The following is a 23030-nucleotide window of genomic DNA, read 5'->3' on the forward strand; positions in this document are numbered from 1 at the left end:
TGTCATGAATCAGATCGGGGCAGGAGTCCGGAGAGTTAAGGGGCAGGAGTCCAGAGAGTTAAGGGGCAGGAGTCCAGAGAGTTAAGGGGCAGGAGTCCAGAGAGTTAAGGGGCAGGAGTCCAGAGAGTTAAGGGGCAGGAGTCCAGAGAGTTAAGGGGCAGGAGTCCAGAGAGTTAAGGGGCAGGAGTCCAGAGAGTTAAGGGGCAGGAGTCCAGAGAGTTAAGGGGCAGGAGTCCAGAGAGTTAAGGGGCAGGAGTCCAGAGAGTTAAGGGGCAGGAGTCCAGAGAGTTAAGGGGCAGGAGTCCAGAGAGTTAAGGGGCAGGAGTCCAGAGAGTTAAGGGGCAGGAGTCCAGAGAGTTAAGGGGCAGGAGTCCAGAGAGTTAAGGGGCAGGAGTCCAGAGAGTTAAGGGGCAGGAGTCCAGAGAGTTAAGGGGCAGGAGTCCAGAGAGTTAAGGGGCAGGAGTCCAGAGAGTTAAGGGGCAGGAGTCCAGAGAGTTAAGGGGCAGGAGTCCAGAGAGTTAAGGGGCAGGAGTCCAGAGAGTTAAGGGGCAGGAGTCCAGAGAGTTAAGGGGCAGGAGTCCAGAGAGTTAAGGGGCAGGAGTCCAGAGAGTTAAGGGGCAGGAGTCCAGAGAGTTAAGGGGCAGGAGTCCAGAGAGTTAAGGGGCAGGAGTCCAGAGAGTTAAGGGGCAGGAGTCCAGAGAGTTAAGGGGCAGGAGTCCAGAGAGTTAAGGGGCAGGAGTCCAGAGAGTTAAGGGGCAGGAGTCCAGAGAGTTAAGGGGCAGGAGTCCAGAGAGTTAAGGGGCAGGAGTCCAGAGAGTTAAGGGGCAGGAGTCCAGAGAGTTAAGGGGCAGGAGTCCAGAGAGTTAAGGGGCAGGAGTCCAGAGAGTTAAGGGGCAGGAGTCCAGAGAGTTAAGGGGCAGGAGTCCAGAGAGTTAAGGGGCAGGAGTCCAGAGAGTTAAGGGGCAGGAGTCCAGAGAGTTAAGGGGCAGGAGTCCAGAGAGTTAAGGGGCAGGAGTCTGGAAAATAAATGCTGGGAATATTGAGGCGTTGCAGAAACTTCATGTATTTGTCAATAGAAGTGTAAAAACTTATGGAAAGTTTATAATCGTCCGTCAGTAGCTATAGAAATATCAAAAGCAGCAAAATGTGATAACCGAGGCTCGTGTCAGGCTGAAAGGTTTTGGCTGCTCCCGTCCATTGCCGTCTTCTATCTACTGTTCCCCAGAAGAAATCTGTTGTTACATAACAGCAATGACTCATTTTTGTGTATGAGGTTTTTGTTTTCTTCTAAGACGAGTTGCAGATTTTTATGTGGCCATTATTCTTATATAAATCCTCTATTTCCATTAACTATTTTTATTGTATTTATATTTGGACTGAAACATTAAAAAGGGTTGTAGCATTTTAACCCCTTCCCGACCTTTGACGCATACGCTGCGTCATGAAAGTCGGTGCCATTCCGACCCATGACGCAGCATATGCGTCATGGAAAGATCGCGTCCCTGCAGATCGGGTGAAAGGGTTAACTCCCATTTCACCCGATCTGCAGGGGCAGGGGGAGTGGTAGTTTAGCCCAGGGGGGGTGGCTTCAACCCCCCCCCCCCCCCCGTGGCTACGATCGCTCTGATTGGCTGTTGAAAGTGAAACTGCCAATCAGAGCGATTTGTAATATTTCACCTAAAAAACTGGTGAAATATTACAATCCAGCCATGGCCGATGCTGCAATATCATCGGCCATGGCTGGAAACACTGATGTGCCCCCACCCCACCGATCGCCCCCCCAGCCCCCCGATCTGTGGTCTGCTCCCCCGTCCTCCTGTCCGCTCCCCCCGTGCTCCAATCAACCCCCCCGCACTCCGACCCCCCCGCACAGTGATCCCCCCCGTGCTCCGATCCACCCCCCCGCACAGCGATCCCCCCTCGTGCTCCGATCCACCCCCCCGCACAGCGATCCCCCACCCCGTGCTCCGATCCACCCCCCCGTGCTCCGACCCCCCCCCCCCGTGCCCTGATCTTTCCCCCCCCCCCCCCCCCGTGCCCTGACCTCCCCCCCCTTATACTTACCTAGCCTCCCGGGGTCCGTCCGTCTTCTCTCCTGGGCGCCGCCATCTTCCAAAATGGCAGGCGCATGTGCAGTGCGCCCGCCGAATCTGCCGAATTTTTTTTTTTTCCATTAAGATTGGGGTAAGAACTAGGGTTAGGGTTAGGGGTAGGGTTAGGGTTAGGGCTAGGGTTAGGGGTAGGGTTAGGGGTAGGGATGTGCACACGCATTCTGGTCCTCTGCGGATTTTTCCGCAGAGGATTTGATAAATCCGCAGTGCTAAACCGCTGTGGATTTATCGCGGATTTACCGCGGTTTTTCTTCGCATTTCACTGCAGTTTTACAACTGCGATTTTCTATTGGAGCAGTTGTAAAACCGCTGCGGAATCCGCAGAAAGAAGTGACATGCTGCGGAATGTAAACCGCTACGTTTCCGTGCAGTTTTTCCGCAGCATGTGCACATACCTTTAGAATTAGGCTATGTGCACACGGTGTGGATTTGGCTGCGGATCCGCAGCGGATTGGCCGCTGCGGATTCGCAGCAGTGTTCCATCAGGTTTACAGTACCATGTAAACATATGGAAAACCAAATCCGCTGTGCCCATGGTGCGGAAAATACCGCGCTGGAATGCTGCATTGTATTTTCCGCAGCATGTCAATTCTTTGTGCGGATTCCGCAGCGTTTTACACCTGTTCCTCAATAGGAATCCGCAGGTGAAATCCGCACAAAAAACACTGGCAATACGCGGTAAATCCGCAGGTAAAACGCAGTGCCTTTTACCAGCGGATTTTTCAAAAATGATGCTGAAAAATCTCATACGAATCCGCAACGTTGGCACATAGCCTTAGGGTTAGGGTTGGGTTGGAATTAGGGTTGTGGTTAGGGGTGTGTTGGGGTTAGGGTTGTGATTAGGGTTACGGCTACAGTTGGGATAAGGGTTAGGGGTGTGTTTGAGTTAGAATTGAGGGGTTACCACTGTTTAGGCACATCAGGGGTCTCCAAACGCAACATGGCGCCACCATTGATTCCAGCCAATCTTGTATTCAAAAAGTCAAATGGTGCTCCCTCACTTCCGAGCCCCGACGTGTGCCCAAACAGTGGTTTACCCCCACATATGGGGTACCAGCATACTCAGGACAAACTGCGCAACAATTACTGGGGTCCAATTTCTCCTGTTACCCTTGAGAAAATAAAAAATTGCTTGCTAAAACATCATTTTTGAGGAAAGAAAAATGATTTTTTATTTTCACGGCTCTGCGTTGTAAACGTCTGTGAAGCACTTGGGGGTTCAAAGTGCTCACCACATATCTAGATAAGTTCCTTTGGGGGTCTAGTTTCCAAAATGGGGTCACTTGTGGGGGGTTTCTACTGTTTAGGCACATCAGGGGCTCTGCAAACGCAACGTGACGCCCGCAGACCATTCCATCAAAGTCTGCATTTCAAAAGTCACTACTTCCCTTCTGAGCCCCCACGTGTGCCCAAACAGTGATTTACCCCCACATATGGGGTATCAGCGTACTCAGGACAAACTGGACAACAACTTTTGGGGTCCAATTTCTCCTGTAACCCTTGGGAAAATAAAAAATTCTGGGCTAAAAAATTATTTTTGACGAAAGAAAACGTATTTATTATTTTCACGGCTCTGCGTTATAAACTTCTGTGAAGCACTTGGGGGTTGAAAGTGCTCACCTCACATCTAGATAATTTCATTTCGGGGTCTAGTTTCCGAAATGGGGTCACTTGTGGGGGGTTTCTACTGTTTAGCCACATCAGGGGCTCTGCAAACGCAACGTGACGCCCGCAGAGCATTCCATCAAAGTCTGCATTTCAAAACGTCACTACTTCACTTCCAAGCCCCAGCATGTGCCCAAACAGTGGTTTACCCCCACATATGGGGTATCAGCGTACTCAGGAGAAACTGGACAATAACTTTTGGGGTCAAATTTCTCCTGTTACCCTTGGGAAAATAAAAAATTGCGGGCTAAAAAATTCATTTTTGAGAAAAGAAATTTTTTTTTTTTCCATGGCTCTGCGTTATAAACTTCTGTTAAGCACTTGAGAGTTCAAAGTCCTCACCACACATCTAGATTAGTTCCTTTGGGGGTCTAGTTTCCAAAATGGGGTAATTTGTGGGGGATCTCCAATGTTTAGGCACACAGGGGCTCTCCAAACGCGACATGGTGTCCGCTAATGATTGGAGCTAATTTTCCATTTAAAAAGCCAAATGGCGTGCCTTCCCTTCTGAGCCCTGCCGTGTGCCCAAACAGTGGTTTACCCCCACATATGGGGTATCAGCGTACTCAGGACAAACTGGACAACAACATTTGTGGTCCAATTTCTCCTATTACCATTGGCAAAATAGGAAATTCCAGGCTAAAAATCATTTTTGAGAAAAGAAAAATTATTTTTTATTTTCATGGCTCTGCGTTATAAACTTCTGTGAAGCACCTGGGGGTTTAAAGTGCTCAGTATGCAACTAGATAAGTTCCTTGGGGGGTCTAGTTTCCAAAATGGGGTCACTTGTGGGGGAGCTCTAATGTTTAGGCACACAGGGGCTCTCCAAACGCGACATGGTGTCCGCTAACAATTGGAGCTAATTTTCCATTCAAAAAGTCAAATGGCGCTCCTTCCCTTCCGAGCCTTACCATGTGCCCAAACAGTGGTTTACCCCCACATGTGAGGTATCGGTGTACTCAGGAGAAATTGCCAAACAAATTTTAGGATCCATTTTATCCTATTGCCCATGTGAAAATGAAAATATTGAGGCTAAAAGATTTTTTTTGTGAAAAAAAAGTACTTTTTCATTTTTACGGATCAATTTGTGAAGCACCTGGGGGTTTAAAGGGCTCACTATGCATCTAGATAAGTTCCTTGGGGCATCTAGTTTCCAAAATGGGGTCACTTGTGGGGGAGCGCCAATTTTTAGGCACACGGGGGCTCTCCAAACGTGACATGGTGTCCGCTAAAGAGTGCAGCCAATTTTTCATTCAAAAAGTCAAATGGCGCTCCTTCCCTTCCAAGCCCTGCCGTGCGCCCAAACAGTGGTTTACCCCCACATATGAGGTATCAGCGTACTCAGCACAAATTGGACAACAACTTTCGTGGTTCAGTTTCTCTTTTTACCATTGGGAAAATAAAAAAATTGTTGCTGAAAGATCATGTTTGTGACTAAAAAGTTAAATGCTCATTTTTTCCTTCCATGTTGCTTCTGCTGCTGTGAAGCACCTGAAGGGTTAATAAACTTCTGGAATGTGGTTTTGAGTACCTTGAGGGGTGCAGTTTTTACAATGGTGTCACTTTTGGGTATTTTCAGCCATATAGACCCCTCAAACGGACTTCAAATGTGAGGTGGTCCCTAAAAAAATGGTTTTGTAAATTTCGTTGTAAAAATGAGAAATCGCTGGTCAAATTTTAACCCTTATAACTTCCTAGCAAAAAAAATTTTTGTTTCCAAAATTGTGCTGATGTAAAGTAGACGTGTGGGAAATGTTATTTATTAACTATTTTGTGTCACTAAGGCTGGTTTCACATTTGCGTTTTTTTGGGTGCGTTTTTGCGGTAAAAAACGCAAAAAACCGCATGGTGAAAAAACGCATGTAAACGCATGCAAACGCTGCGTTTTTTTGACGCATGCGTTTTTGCATGTGGTGTAAAAAACGCGGCGTTTTACCGCGTTTACATGCGTTTTTTCATGCGTTTGCGTTTTTTAAACGCATGCTGAGAAATGTGTGACAGCTGCCAATCATTAAAAAAAAGTAAAAAACCCACTATAAACAGAAATAGTTAGGGTTAGGGGTAGGGGTAGGGTTAGGGATCATAACCCTAACCCTAAAGAGATCCTAACCCTAACCCTACCCCTAACCCTAACCCTAACCCTACCCCTAACCCTAAGGGATCCTAACCCTACCCCTAACCCTAACCCTACCCCTAACCCTAAGGGATCCTAACCCTACCCCTACCCCTAACCCTACCCCTAACCCTAAGGGATCCTAACCCTACCCCTACCCCTAACCCTACCCCTAACCCTAACCCTACCCCTAACCCTAAGGGATCCTAACCCTACCCCTAACCCTAACCCTACCCCTAACCATAAAGGGGTTAGGGGTAGGGTTAGGGGTAGGGTTAGGATCCCTTAGGGTTAGGGTTAGGGGTAGGGTTAGGGTTAGGGGTAGGGTTAGGGGTAGGGTTAGGATCCCTTTATCACCTTTACGTTGGGTGGTGGCATATTAGTGTGTTTTAAGTGTTTTTAATAAAAAAAACGCATGCGTTTTTTAACGCAAAAAACGCATGCACCAAAAAACGCATGCGTCCCCATTGACTCCAATGCATTTTTTGACACAAAAAAAACGCATGAAAACGCATGCGTTTTTTTTTGGTCCAAAAAACGCTTCTAAAAATACTACAAGTAGCATTTTAGAAAAAAAAAACGCATGCAGTAAAAAAACGCATGCGTTGCAAAACGCGACCAAACGCATACACAAAAAAACGCATGCGTTTTCAATGTTAAATATAGGAAAAAAAAACGCAGCAGACAAAAACGCAAGTGTGAAACCAGCCTTAACTCTCTGGTTTAACAGAATAAAAATTCAAAATGTGAAAATTGCGAAATTTTCAATATTTTCGCCAAATTTCCGTTTTTATCACAAATAAACACAGAATTTATTGACCTAAATTTACCACTAACATGAAGCCCAATATGTCACGAAAAAACAATCTCAGAACCGCTAGGATCCGTTGAAGCGTTCCCGAGTTATTACCTCATAAAGGGACACTGGTCAGAATTGCAAAAAACGGCAAGGTCTTTAAGGTCAAAATAGGCTGGGTCATGAAGGGGTTAATTAAAAAAAACAAAAAACTCTGACAAGCTCCGTTTCCTCTCCCTCCCCTGGTCCAGCACTAAATCTCCAACCTGATCATAGTGTCTGCAGGAGGAGGAGACTCATAGCTCCTCCTATCTATCACGGTGCAGGGGAGGAGACTCATAGCTCCTCCTATCACCCTGCAGGGGAGGAGACTCATAGCTCCTCCTATCACCCTGCAGGGGAAGAGACTCATAGCTCCTCCTATCTGTATCACCCTGCAGGGGAGGAAACTCATTGCTCCTCCTATCTGTATCACCCTGCAGGGGCGGAGACTCATAGCTCCTGCTACCTAAATCTCCAACCTGATCATAGTGTCTGCAGGAGGAGGAGACTCATAGCTCCTCCTATCTATCACGGTGCAGGGGAGGAGACTCATAGCTCCTCCTATCACCCTGCAGGGGAAGAGACTCATAGCTCCTCCTATCTGTATCACCCTGCAGGGGAGCAAACTCATTGCTCCTCCTATCTGTATCACCCTGCAGGGGCGGAGACTCATAGCTCCTCCTATCTGTATCACCCTGCAGGGGAAGGAGACTCATAGCTCCTCCTATCTGTATCACCCTGCAGGGGCGGAGACTCATAGCTCCTCCTATCTGTATAACTCTACAGGGGAGGAGACTCATAGCTCCTGCTACCTGTATCACCCTGCGGGGGAGGAGACTCATAGCTCCTATCTGTATCACCCTGCAGGGGAGGAAACTCATTGTTCCTCCTATCTGTATCACCCTGCAGGGGCGGAGACTCATAGCTCCTCCCATCTGTATCACTCTGCAGGGGAGGAAACTCATAGCTCCTCCTATCTGTATCACCATGCAGGGGAGGAAACTCATTGCTCCTCCTATCTGTATCACCCTGCAGGGGAGGAGACTCATAGCTCCTCCTATCTGAACCACCCTGCAGGAGGTGGAGCCTTATAGCTCCTCCTGTCTATCACCGAGACCCATTGCTTGGTAAGCTCTGCTTGTTTACCTTGGAGCCGCTGGTATAGCGCTCGGTCTGTAATATATTTGCAGTCACGGGGACACCTTTCAGGAATACAGACCCCTGGTGCTTCAGTGGTTTTAGGTAATAGACATTGAGGAACGAGCTGAACTGGGATCCTGTAGAGAGAGAAGAAAGATTTGAAAAAAGCATAGCCATTAAAAATGTAGAATTCTGACTGCCTTCACTGGTGCTGGCTGTAGTGGTGACATACAAAACAAGTCTGCGCAGCAGGAAAAGGCAGCCTAATGTATAGTACATAAGCATCCTGAGCTCACGACGGGGCATGTGGCTGTACGCACTCGAGTTATGGTCGCCCAGAGAGAAGAAAAGGCTGAATCCATTAGTTATGGAAGGACTGGTTAACAACACATTAGGATAGACTAATCACCTGTCCTGCAGTCAGTCTCTTCTCAGACTGAAATGGCTGATGACAGGTAACATTAGAGATTACTTGTATGGCAAATTGAGAGCAGTCCCCCTGCAATATGTATCCCTTTAAGGTAGGGGTGAGGAACCTCCAGTCCGCGACATACTTTTATCAAACCCCTGGCAAATTCACGGAGAACACAATGCTTGGGCCGTGGACCACAGCGCTAAGGCCAACTTTGTTGTTTTTTGTTGGCGGGGTCAGCGAGCTCTGTGCTCCAGTCCGACTAATGACAACAGCAGGGACGGCCCCAGCGTCTCCCATGTGACGTAGATGCAGCAGCCTTGGTGTCTCCCATCTGATGTACATACAGCAGCCTCGGTGTCTCATGTGATATACATACAGCAGTCTCGGTGTCGCCTATATGATGTATATACCGCAGTCCCGGTTTCCCCAATGTGATATACATATAGCAGTCTCGGTGTCGCCTATATGATGTATATACCGCAGTCCCGGTGTCCCCCATGTGATGTACATACAGCAGTCTCGGTGTCGCCTATATGATGTATATGCAACAGTCCCGGTGTACCCATGTGATGTACATACAGCAGTCTCGGTTTCGCCTATATGATGTATATACCACAGTCCCAGTGTCCCCATGTGATGTACATACAGCAGTCTCGGTGTCGCCTATATGATGTATATACCGCAGTCCCGGTGTCCCCCGTGTGATGTACATACAGCAGCCTCGGTGTCGCCTATATGATGTACATATATGTCACGATCCCAATGGCAGGGAATCACAAAAGGACAAGCACAAACGAGCTCTAGGGTGATGGAACCTGAGCTGACCGCGACCCTAAACCTAAACACACAAATAATAATAGCCGGGGAACGTGCCTACGTTGATCCTAGACGTCTCACACCAGCCGAAGATCTAACTTCCCCTATTAGAAGAAACACAGACCTCTCTTGCCTCCAGAGAAATACCCCACAGAAATAGCAGCCCCCCACATATAATGACGGTGAAATGAGAGGAAGGCACATACGCAGTATGAAAACAGATTCAGCAAAATGAGGCCCGCTAAAACTAGATAGCAGAGGATACAAAAGTAAACTGCGCAGTCAGCAAAAAACCCTTCAAAAAACCATCCTGAAATTACTTGAACTCATGTTCCAACTCATGGAACATGAGGAGCAATTACAGCCCACTAGAGCAACCAGCAGCAAAGAAACACGTATCTGCAAGCTGGACAAGACAAAAATAAAGCAAAGCGTGGAACAAGAAAATCAAAACTTAGCTAGTCCTGAAGATTACTGAAGCCAGAAGCTGAGGTAACAAAACACTCTGATAACCTTGATAGCCGGCCAGGAAATGACAAGAAAGCCCGGTTAAATAGGAAACTCCCATATCCTGATAGAACAGGTGGACACCAGAGACAGCAGAACACAAATCACCCAGTACCATCAGTAACCACCAGAGGGAGCCCAAAAACAGAACTCACAACACATATAGCAGTCTCGGTGTCTCCCATGTGATGTACATACAGCAGTCTCGGTGTTGCCTATATGATGTATATACCACAGTCCCGGTGTCTCCCATGTGATGTACATACTGCAGTCTCGGTGTCGCCTATATGATGTACATATAGCAGTCCCGGTGTTCCCCATGTGATGTACATACAGCAGTCTCGGTGTCGCCTATATGATGTACATACAGCAGTCTCGGTGTCGCCTATATGATGTATATACCGCAGTCCCGGTGTCTCCAATGTGATGTACATACAGCAGTCTCGGTGTCGCCTATATGATGTACATACAGCAGTCTCGGTGTCGCCTATATGATGTATATACCGCAGTCCCGGTGTCTCCCATGTGATGTACATACAGCAGTCTCGGTGTCGCCTATATGATGTACATACAGCAGTCTCGGTGTCGCCTATATGATGTATATACCGCAGTCCCGGTGTCTCCCATGTGATGTACATACAGCAGTCTCGGTGTCGCCTATATGATGTACATATAGCAGTCCCGGTGTTCCCCATGTGATGTACATACAGCAGTCTCGGTGTCGCCTATATGATGTATATACCGCAGTCCCGGTGTCTCCAATGTGATGTACATACAGCAGTCTCGGTGTCGCCTATATGATGTATATACCGCAGTCCCGGTGTTCCCCATGTGATGTACATACAGCAGTCTCGGTGTCGCCTATATGATGTATATACCGCAGTCCCGGTGTCTCCAATGGGATGTACATACAGCAGTCTCGGTGTCGCCTATATGATGTACATATAGCAGTCCCGGTGTCTCCAATGTGATGTACATACAGCAGTCTCCGTGTCGCCTATATGATGTATATACCGCAGTCCCGGTGTCTCCAATGTGATGTACATACAGCAGTCTCGGTGTCGCCTATATGATGTATATACCGCAGTCCCGGTGTTCCCCATGTGATGTACATACAGCAGTCTCGGTGTCGCCTATATGATGTATATACCGCAGTCCCGGTGTCTCCAATGGGATGTACATACAGCAGTCTCGGTGTCGCCTATATGATGTACATATAGCAGTCCCGGTGTCTCCAATGTGATGTACATACAGCAGTCTCGGTGTCGCCTATATGATGTATATACCGCAGTCCCGGTGTCTCCAATGGGATGTACATACAGCAGTCTCGGTGTCGCCTATATGATGTACATACAGCAGTCTCAGTGTCTCCCATGTGATGTATATCTCCCACTGCTTGGAGTTCTATAAATATGATGTGAGCAGTGATGATTTCCCACACTGAGAAGCTCAGCAGTGTAATATAAATCTGGATTCAGAACTTACTGCTGCTTTACGGGGTGATGGACACAAACGCTATACTAGAGAAGACTAATCATAAACCCCATGTAATATTTCACCCGTGATGTCCCTTTACCCTCATTAGCAGAGGAGGTTGTGGTTTCTCAGGCACGGTTTACGGGATAAACCTCTGAGCAGATCAGGGCGACGTCAGCATTTCTGAGGAATTCATTGTGAAGCCCTCCGCGCTGGTAATGAGCCAGGGCCATCATGTGGATGCACCAAGAAGTCCGCCCCATTTATAATAACCACAGAAGGTGGAAGCACCGGCAGATAAGAGGCGCTGCAGGAAAGCCTCAGACCCCATGACAACATTGCATGCCCCCTTTAGAATAGGGGAGCACAAACTGCCGCCCTTACAAGACAAAGTCAGAGAAGAGCATTCTGCCGCACACAGAAGGGTTAGGATTTGGGCAGAGGCCCTTTAAGAGTTCGGGTAGAGGTGTGGAGTACCTTCTTCATCTTCCCGTATAGAGTCCAGCTCATCGACATCCAAGTCTAGGGCCGCAGTGTCCAGGTGTTGGGGCAGGAAGCAGCCATCGGGCGATTCTGGAGTCTGCATATTAAGAGACACCTGAAAGGATGAAAGTGGGAATACATTATAGATTGGACACAAAAGAAAATTCTCCAACTAAAAAAAATAATGAGAAATCTGCACTACCTACAACCACCAGCGGGGGAGCTCACGGATTTCGGCAGCGTGTCTGCACTTACATAGTGAGCTCCCCCTAGTGGTGGCTGCAGGCATCTGGATATGGAACAGAAGTCTTCTGCACAGACTGGCGGAGTGGAACGTCCACTGGGGTTTATTAACGTGGGAAAGCAGGGTAATGCGAATCGTTATATTAATATTTCAGGGACTGGAGCGTCAGACGGTTTGTTTTATGTATTCCAACACTGTGTCCGCGAGGAATAGTCACATGGAGCGGAGAGCAGGGGCTCGGAAGGCTCAGCTTACCGCAAGGGACAAAAGAAAATCCTGGCTGCGTCTGCCTGGGAAACGGCGGAGAAAATATTTATATCAAAGTGATTACACAATGGCGCACAGCCAAGGCGTGGCGGACCGGCCATCCCTGCCAGCGGCACAGAGCCCCCCGGGGCACAGGAGTTCATGAGGAACCATTAATGGACAACTCCCCCCATCATCTGACAACACATACTCTCAGGGAACACTAATGAGGGAAGACAAAGCCCGGCCAAGGAGTCTTATGTAGCGTCACCTCGCTGCCAAGAATGCTCAGCCCAAGTGCCGAGACGTGCCGGAGAGGAAACGGAGCTACAGAGGCAAGCATAGATTACCCTAGAACACACGGGAACTACAACCCCCAGCATCACAGCCGCACCGTGTACGCTCATCTCATAACAGGTTATACCAGCTGTACATGTATCATTATATACAGGAGATGCCCAGGTTATACCAGCTGTACATGTATCATTATATACAGGAGATGCCCAGGTTATACCAGCTGTACATGTATCATTATATACAGGAGATGCCCAGGTTATACCAGCTGTACATATATCATTATATATAGGATCTGCCCAGGTTATACCGGCTGTACATGTATCATTATATACAGGAGATGCCCAAGTTATACCAGCTGTACATGTATCATTATATACAGGAGATGCCCAGGTTATACCAGCTGTACATGTATCATTATATACAGGAGATGCCCAGGTTATACCAGCTGTACATGTATCATTATATACAGGATCTGCCCAGGTTATACCAGCTGTACATGTATCATTATATACAGGAGATGCCCAGGTTATACCAGCTGTACATGTATCACTATATACAGGATCTGCCCAGGTTATACCGGCTGTACATGTATCATTATATACAGGAGATGCCCAAGTTATACCAGCTGTACATGTATCATTATATACAGGAGATGCCCAGGTTATACCAGCTGTACATGTATCATTATATACAGGAGATGCCCAGGTTATACCAGCTGTACATGTATCATTATATATATGCAATCAGGGGCATGTGACTGTAAGGGAGCGCCATTGTTGTCCGAACATTGAATTGCTAGCTGTTGGCCTCAGACCTTACTATGTTCCTAGAGAATTCTCGCTTGTTATTGCAATAGTGTTGTACATACCACCAACTGCAAACCATGAGGCTGCAGGTGAAGTGCTGTCAGGAGTCATTGCTCGGCTCCAGATGAAACACCCCAACTCGCTTACTGTAATCTCTGGGGATTTTAACCGGGCTAAAATGTCTACTGCCTTACCTAAATTCTATCAATTTGTTAAATGTACAACACGTGACAAAATTACGTTGGACTTACTCTATGCGAATGTCAAGAATGCTTATTCATCGTCTACCCTGCCGCCCTTGGGGAAGTCTGATCACAATCTTGTACTATTGTCACCAGTCTACCAACCTGTTGTTAGTACACAGCCTCCTAAGATTAAATCAGTTAGAATGTGGAATCCAACAAATGAACAGGCTTTACAGGATTGCTTTCATCTTACAGACTGGGATGTGCTGCTTGGGACAATGGACGAGTATACAAATGTTAATGAAGTGGTTGGTAGAGTGACTGACTACATTAACTTCTGCACTGATATGTTGGTGCCGACTAAAAAGATTAGGTGTTTTGCAAACAACAAGCCATGGATAACAAAGGAATTGAAGCATTTGCTCAACAGGAAAAAAAAGGCATTTAAACTGGGTGACAAAGAGGAAATTAAAATGATACAGCATGAATTGAAGCATAAAATAAAGGAGGCCCAGGAAGCCTTCAGAATTAAACTTGAAAAGAAACTGTCCCACAATAATACCAGAGAGGTTTGGGCAGGAATGAAATTACTGACTGGGCTTAAGCTGAGGCTTGAAAATGATCCAGGAACAATGGACAAGGCTAATGAGATGAATGAGTATTTCAACAGGTTCAGCAGTAATGTAATGCAAACTGATAGTGGATGGGAACTGGGTGCAAATTCTGCAACATCGATATTGGAGGATGAGCAGACCTATTTTAGAGTATCCGAAAATGATGTGAGGAGGCAGTTTAAGTCACTTAACATTGGTAAAGCTGCAGGACCAGATGGACTCAGCTCACGTGTCCTTAAAGTGTGTGCAGACCAGCTGTGTACTGTCTTTACGCGCCTATTTAATGGAAGTCTACAAACACAGAGGGTACCGGTGTTATGGAAAACTTCCTGTCTGGTGCCGGTACCCAAGACTTCTTCTCCTGCAACCCTAAATGACTATCGTCCTGTAGCCTTAACATCTCACGCTATGAAGGCCTTGGAAAGATTAGTGCTTGCTCACTTAAGACCGAGGGTCAATGCTTTTATTGATCCCCTTCAGTTTGCTTACCGACATAGATTGGGGGTGGATGATGCTATCCTTTCTCTGCTACATAGGGTACATTCATTTCTGGAGAATGACGGAGCCACGGTGCGAGCGATGTTCTTCGATTTCTCGAGTGCATTTAACTCCCTGCAGACACTTTTACTACACAAAAAGATGACTGATATGAAGGTGGAGGAGGGGATGAGAAATTGGATAACGGACTACCTATCAGATCGGCCACAGTTTGTAAAGATGGGAGCAGTGGTGTCAAGCAGATTATTGAGCAGTGTAGGTGCCCCCCAGGGAACGGTGCTTGCGCCCTTTCTATTCACACTGTATACTTCAGACTTTCAGTATAAATCTGAACTTTGCCATCTTCAAAAATTTTCGGATGACTCTGTGGTTGTGGGATGCATTAGGGGAGATCAGGGGGATGAGGAATATAGAAGGGTGGTGTCGAATTTCGTGGATTGGTGCAATGGTAACTATCTGCAGCTAAATGTTAAGAAAACCAAGGAGTTGGTGGCCAACTATAGCAGGATAAAGTTGGAATGCTTACCGATCACTATTGCTGGTCAGGAGGTAGAGCAGGTGGAGAGTTACAAATATTTGGGGGTCCATTTGGATAGCAAACTGGACTGGAGATGCCACTCAGAGTTTGTCTACAAGAAGGGGATGAGCAGACTGTATTTCCTAAGGAAACTGAGGTCTTTTAATGTGTGTAGCAAAATGTTAGAAATGTTCTACCAATCTGTGGTGGCAAGTGCCATCTTTTTTGCAATCACGTGCTGGGGTAGTAGTGTGCGGGCCTCTGATGCTAATAAGCTGAATAAGATTATTAAGAAGGCAAGTTCTGCTGTGGGCTGTAATCTGGACTCTTTTGGGGAGGTAGTGGAGAAAAGAACTCTGAGAAAGTGTATGGCAATTATGAACAATAATGCACATCCATTATATGAGCTATTCATGAGACAGAAGAGCACCTTCAGCAACCGGCTAATACTTCTGAGGTGTAAGAAGGAAAAATATAGGAAATCGTTTGTGCCAACTGCCTTGGGAATGTACAACAATAACATTAGGGTTAAACCACCAAGGTGAATGTCTACTTATTTCTCTACATTTCAGTTCACTCGTTGTGTATGTCCTATTCTAATGTATAATGTATAATGTTCTTCTGTCAACAAACTGTCATGTAAACTATGGAATTCCTTTATGATTTTTATGATTTAAGTTGTGCTGCTGTGATACCATAATTTCCCACGGGATCAATAAAGTGTATCGTATCGTATCGTATCGTATCGTATATACAGGAGATGCCCAGGTTATACCAGCTGTACATGTATCATTATATACAGGAGATGCCCAGGTTATACCAGCTGTACATGTATCATTATATACAGGAGATGCCCAGGTTATACCAGCTGTACACATATAATTATATACAGGAGATGCCCAGGTTATACCAGCTGTACATGTATCATTATATACAGGAGATGCCCAGGTTATACCAGCTGTACATGTATCATTATATACAGGAGATGCCCAGGTTATACCAGCTGTACATGTATCATTATATACAGGAGATGCCCAGGTTATACCAGCTGTACATGTATCATTATATACAGGAGATGCCCAGGTTATACCAGCTGTACATGTATCATTATATACAGGAGATGCCCAGGTTATACCGGCTGTACATGTATCATTATATACAGGAGATGCCCAGGTTATACCGGCTGTACATGTATCATTATATACAGGAGATGCCCAGGTTATACCAGCTGTACATGTATCATTATATACAGGATCTGCCCAGGTTATACCAGCTGTAAATGTATCATTATATACAGGAGATGCCCAGGTTATACCAGCTGTACATGTATCATTATATACAGGAGATGCCCAGGTTATACCAGCTGTACATGTATCATTATATACAGGAGATGCCCAGGTTATACCGGCTGTACATGTATCATTATATACAGGAGATGCCCAGGTTATACCAGCTGTACATGTATCACTATATACAGGATCTGCCCAGGTTATACCGGCTGTACATGTATCATTATATACAGGAGATGCCCAAGTTATACCAGCTGTACATGTATCATTATATACAGGAGATGCCCAGGTTATACCAGCTGTACATGTATCATTATATACAGGAGATGCCCAGGTTATACCAGCTGTACATGTATCACTATATACAGGATCTGCCCAGGTTATACCAGCTGTAAATGTATCATTATATACAGGAGATGCCCAGGTTATACCGGCTGTACATGTATCATTATATACAGGAGATGCCCAGGTTATACCGGCTGTACATGTATCATTATATACAGGAGATGCCCAGGTTATACCGGCTGTACATGTATCATTATATACAGGAGATGCCCAGGTTATACCGGCTGTACATGTATCATTATATACAGGAGATGCCCAGGTTATACCAGCTGTACATGTATCATTATATACAGGATCTGCCCAGGTTATACCAGCTGTACATGTATCATTATATACAGGAGATGCCCAGGTTATACCAGCTGTACATGTATCATTATATACAGGAGATGCCCAGGTTATACCGGCTGTACATGTATCATTATATACAGGATCTGCCCAGGTTATACCAGCTGTACATGTATCATTATATACAGGAGATGCCCAGGTTATACCAGCTGTACATGTATCACTATATACAGGATCTGCCCAGGTTATACCGGCTGTACATGTATCATTATATACAGGAGATGCCCAAGTTATACCAGCTGTACATGTATCATTATATACAGGAGATGCCCAGGTTATACCAGCTGTACATGTATCATTATATACAGGAGATGCCCAGGTTATACCAGCTGTACATGTATCATTATATACAGGAGATGCCCAGGTTATACCAGCTGTACATGTATCACTATATACAGGATCTGCCCAGGTTATACCGGCTGTACATGTATCATTATATACAGGAGATGCCCAAGTTATACCAGCTGTACATGTATCATTATATACAGGAGATGCCCAGGTTATACCAGCTGTACATGTATCATTATATACAGGAGATGCCCAGGTTATACCAGCTGTACATGTATCACTATATACAGGATCTGCCCAGGTTATACCAGCTGTAAATGTATCATTATATACAGGAGATGCCCAGGTTATACCGGCTGTACATGTATCATTATATACAGGAGATGCCCAGGTTATACCGGCTGTACATGTATCATTATATACAGGAGATGCCCAGGTTATACCGGCTGTACATGTATCATTATATACAGGAGATGCCCAGGTTATACCGGCTGTACATGTATCATTATATACAGGAGATGCCCAGGTTATACCAGCTGTACATGTATCATTATATACAGGAGATGCCCAGATTATACCAGCTGTACATGTATCATTATATACAGGAGATGCCCAGGTTATACCAGCTGTACATGTATCATTATATACAGGAGATGCCCAGGTTATACCAGCTGTACATGTATCATTATATACAGGAGATGCCCAGGTTATACCAGCTGTACATGTATCATTATATACAGGAGATGCCCAGGTTATACCAGCTGTACATGTATCATTATATACAGGAGATGCCCAGGTTATACCAGCTGTACATATATCATTATATATAGGATCTGCCCAGGTTATACCAGCTGTACATGTATCATTATATACAGGAGATGCCCAGGTTATACCAGCTGTACATGTATCATTATATACAGGAGATGCCCAGGTTATACCAGCTGTACATGTATCACTATATACAGGATCTGCCCAGGTTATACCAGCTGTACATGTATCATTATATACAGGAGATGCCCAGGTTATACCAGCTGTACATGTATCATTATATACAGGAGATGCCCAGGTTATACCAGCTGTACATGTATCATTATATACAGGAGATGCCCAGGTTATACCAGCTGTACATGTATCATTATATACAGGAGATGCCCAGGTTATACCAGCTGTACATGTATCACTATATACAGGATCTGCCCAGGTTATACCAGCTGTACATGTATTATTATATACAGGAGATGCCCAGGTTATACCAGCTGTACATGTATCATTATATATAGGATCTGCCCAGGTTATACCAGCTGTACATGTATCATTATATACAGGATCTGCCCAGGTTATACCAGCTGTACATGTATCATTATATACAGGAGATGCCCAGGTTATACCGGCTGTACATGTATCATTATATACAGGAGATGCTCAGGTTATACCGGCTGTACATGTATCATTATATACAGGAGATGCCCAGGTTATACCGGCTGTACATGTATCATTATATACAGGAGATGCCCAGGTTATACCAGCTGTACATGTACCATTATATACAGGAGATGCCCAGGTTATACCAGCTGTACATATATAATTATATACAGAAAATGCCCAGATTATACCAGCTGTACATATATAATTATATAAAGGAGATGCCCAGGTTATACCGGCTGTACATGTATCATTATATATGCAGGATCTGCCCAGGTTATACCAGCTGTACATGTATCATTATATACAGGAGATGCCCAGGTTATACCAGCTGTACATGTATCATTATATACAGGATCTGCCCAGGTTATACCGGCTGTACATGTACCATTATATACAGGAGATGCCCAGGTTATACCAGCTGTACATGTATCATTATATACAGGAGATGCCCAGGTTATACCGGCTGTACATTTATCATTATACACAGGAGATGCCCAGGTTATACCAGCTGTACATGTATCATTATATATGCAGGATCTGCCCAGGTTATACCAGCTGTACATGTATCATTATATACAGGATCTGCCCAGGTTATACCAGCTGTACATGAATCATTATATACAGGATCTGCCCAGGTAATACCGGCTGTACATGTACCATTATATACAGGAGATGCCCAGGTTATATCATTATATACAGGATCTGCCCAGGTTATACCAGCTGTACATGTATCATTATATACAGGGTCTGCCCAGGTTATACCAGCTGTACATGTATCATTATATACAGGAGATGCCCAGGTTATACCAGCTGTACATGTATCATATACAGGAGATGCCAAGGTTATACCAGATGTACATGTATCATTATATACAGGATCTGCCCAGGTTATACCAGCTGTACATGTATCACTATATATAGGAGATGCCCAGGTTATACCAGCTGTACATGTACCATTATATACAGGAGATGCCCAGGTTATACCAGCTGTACATGTATCATTATATACAGGAGATGCCCAGGTTATACCGGCTGTACATTTATCATTATACACAGGAGATGCCCAGGTTATACCAGCTGTACATGTATCATTATATATGCAGGATCTGCCCAGGTTATACCAGCTGTACATGTATCATTATATACAGGATCTGCCCAGGTTATACCAGCTGTACATGTATCATTATATACAGGATCTGCCCAGGTAATACCGGCTGTACATGTACCATTATATACAGGAGATGCCCAGGTTATATCATTATATACAGGATCTGCCCAGGTTATACCAGCTGTACATGTATCATTATATACAGGGTCTGCCCAGGTTATACCAGCTGTACATGTATCATTATATACAGGAGATGCCCAGGTTATACCAGCTGTACATGTATCATATACAGGAGATGCCAAGGTTATACCAGATGTACATGTATCATTATATACAGGATCTGCCCAGGTTATACCAGCTGTACATGTATCACTATATATAGGAGATGCCCAGGTTATACCAGCTGTACATGTATCATTATATACAGGAGATGCCCAGGTTATACCGGCTGTACATGTATCATTATATACAGGAGATGCCCAGGTTATACCGGCTGTACATGTATCATTATATACAGGAGATGCCCAGGTTATACCAGCTGTACATGTACCATTATATACAGGAGATGCCCAGGTTATACCAGCTGTACATGTACCATTATATACAGGAGATGCCCAGGTTATATCATTATATACAGGATCTGCCCAGGTTATACCAGCTGTACATATATAATTATATAAAGGAGATGCCCAGGTTATACCGGCTGTACATGTATCATTATATATGCAGGATCTGCCCAGGTTATACCAGCTGTACATGTATCATTATATACAGGATCTGCCCAGGTTATACCAGCTGTACATGTATCATTATATACAGGAGATGCCCAGGTTATACCGGCTGTACATGTATCATTATATATGCAGGATCTGCCCAGGTTATACCAGCTGTACATGTATCATTATATACAGGATCTGCCCAGGTTATACCAGCTGTACATGTATCATTATATATAGGAGATGCCCAGGTTATACCAGCTGTACATGTATCACTATATACAGGATCTGCCCAGGTTATACCGGCTGTACATGTATCATTATATACAGGAGATGCCCAGGTTATACCGGCTGTACATGTATCATTATATACAGGAAATGCCCAGGTTATACCAGCTGTACATGTATCATTATATACAGGAAATGCCCAGGTTATACCAGCTGTACATGTATCATTATATACAGGAGATGCCCAGGTTATACCAGCTGTACATGTATCATTATATACAGCAGATGCCCGGGTTATGCCAGCTGTACATGTATCATTATATATAGGAGATGCCCAGGTTATACCAGCTGTACATGTATCACTATATACAGGATCTGCCCAGGTTATACCAGCTGTACATGTATCATTATATACAGGAGATGCCCAGGTTATACCGGCTGTACATGTATCATTATATACAGGAGATGCCCAGATTATACCAGCTGTACATGTACCATTATATACAGGAGATGCCCAGGTTATACCAGCTGTACATGTATCATTATATACAGGAGATGCCCAGGTTATACCAGCTGTACATGTATCATTATACACAGGAGATGCCCAGGTTATACCAGCTGTACATGTATCATTATATACAGGAAATGCCCAGGTTATACCAGCTGTACATGTATCATTATATACAGCAGATGCCCGGGTTATGCCAGCTGTACATGTATCATTATATACAGCAGATGCCCAGGATATACCAGCTGTACCAAAAAAAAAAAATGTATAGACGAATGTCCATGTAACAGCAGGTCCTGACTGTCTGGATGGCTACATTGGCCAAGGCCATTGGTGCAGAAGACAGGTGAGGGATGCAGGACACAGACAGACTATAAGCAGAGGTACTGGAAGCTACAGTTAGACAGGAGACATCCTGAAGACTGCAGACTAGATAAAGAAGTAATGAAAGCTGCAGGCAGAACAGAAATGTCCAGAAGACCATGCATAGGTAGTCGAATTACTAGAAGCTGCAGGCAGACTGGAGATGTACTGGAGACGTCCTGAAGACTGCAGACAGGTAGCAGAGGTACTGTAAAGGTACCGTCACACTAAGCGACGCTGCAGCGATACCGACAACGATCTGGATCGCTGCAGCGTCGCTGTTTGGTCGCTGGAGAGCTGTCACACAGACAGCTCTCCAGCGACCAACGATGCCGGTAACCAGGGTAAACATCGGGTAACTAAGCGCAGGGCCGCGCTTAGTAACCCGATATTTACCCTGGTTACCATCGTTAAAGTAAAAAAACAAACACTACATACTTACCTACCGCTGTCTGTCCTCGGCGCTCTGCTTCTCTGCACTGTGTAAGCACAGCGGCCGGAAAGCAGAGCGGTGACGTCACCGCTCTGCTTTCCGGCTGCCCGGCGCTCACAGCCAGACCAGAGAAGCAGAGCGCCGAGGACAGACAGCGGTAGGTAAGTATGTAGTGTTTGTTTTTTTACTTTAACGATGGTAACCAGGGTAAACATCGGGTTACTAAGCGCGGCCCTGCGCTTAGTTACCCGATGTTTACCCTGGTTACCAGCGAAGACATCGCTGAATCGGTGTCACACACGCCGATTCAGCGATGTCTGCGGGGAGTCCAGCGACGAAACAAAGTTCTGGACTTTCTTCCCCGACCAGCGACAGCACAGCAGGGGCCTGATCGCTGCTGCCTGTCACACTGGACGATATCGCTAGCCAGGACGCTGCAACGTCACGGATCGCTAGCGATATCGTCTAGTGTGACGGTACCTTAAGTTGCAGGCAAACCGAGATGTCCTGAAGACCATGCATAGGTAGTCAAATTACTAGAACAGGTGAGGGATGCAGGACACAGACAGTAGACTATAAGCAGAGGTACTGGAAGCTACAGTTAGGAGAAATCCTGAACACTGCAGACTAGATGAAGAAGTAATGAAAGCTGCAGGCAGAACAGAGATGTCCAGAAGACCATGCATATTTAGTCAAATTACTAGAAGCTGCAGGCAGACCAGAGACATCCTGGAGACCGCAGTCAGGTAGAGGTACTGGAAGCTGCAGGCAAACCGGAGACATTCAGGAGACCGCAGACAGGTAAAGGTACTGGAAGCCAAAGGCAGACTGGAGACGTCTAGGAGACCGTGGACAGGAACTGTGCACAGACTGAAAGTCTTAATATCAATACTCAGGTCTGTGTCTTGGGAGGATTTATTTAGGCCTAAAAAGCTCAACACATAGGCGCACACTCGGCTGCTTGCAAAGCCCAATGTACAGCACAAGAAAGTTTAGCAGACCAAGGTGTAA

At 45.5% G+C, this 23030-nt stretch overlaps 1 protein-coding gene across 3 annotated transcripts in view; it reads right to left on the reverse strand.

The window, feature by feature from the left end:
• Positions 1 to 23030, reverse strand: part of PLD2 (phospholipase D2) — a 91433-nt gene that overhangs the window by 45350 nt on the left and 23053 nt on the right. For all 3 annotated transcript variants that reach the window (XM_069767458.1, XM_069767457.1, XM_069767459.1), the window contains exons 2-3: positions 11559 to 11679; positions 7874 to 8004 (exon numbers count right to left, since the gene is read on the reverse strand). In XM_069767458.1, coding sequence (XP_069623559.1) covers positions 7874 to 8004; positions 11559 to 11667 — 240 coding nt within the window. In that variant the 5' untranslated portion in view covers positions 11668 to 11679. The remainder of the gene's footprint in view (positions 1 to 7873; positions 8005 to 11558; positions 11680 to 23030) is intronic.

This window comes from Ranitomeya imitator, chromosome 4 (assembly GCF_032444005.1).
Source record: "Ranitomeya imitator isolate aRanImi1 chromosome 4, aRanImi1.pri, whole genome shotgun sequence".
In the NCBI taxonomy this organism is placed as follows: Eukaryota; Metazoa; Chordata; class Amphibia; order Anura; family Dendrobatidae; genus Ranitomeya; species Ranitomeya imitator.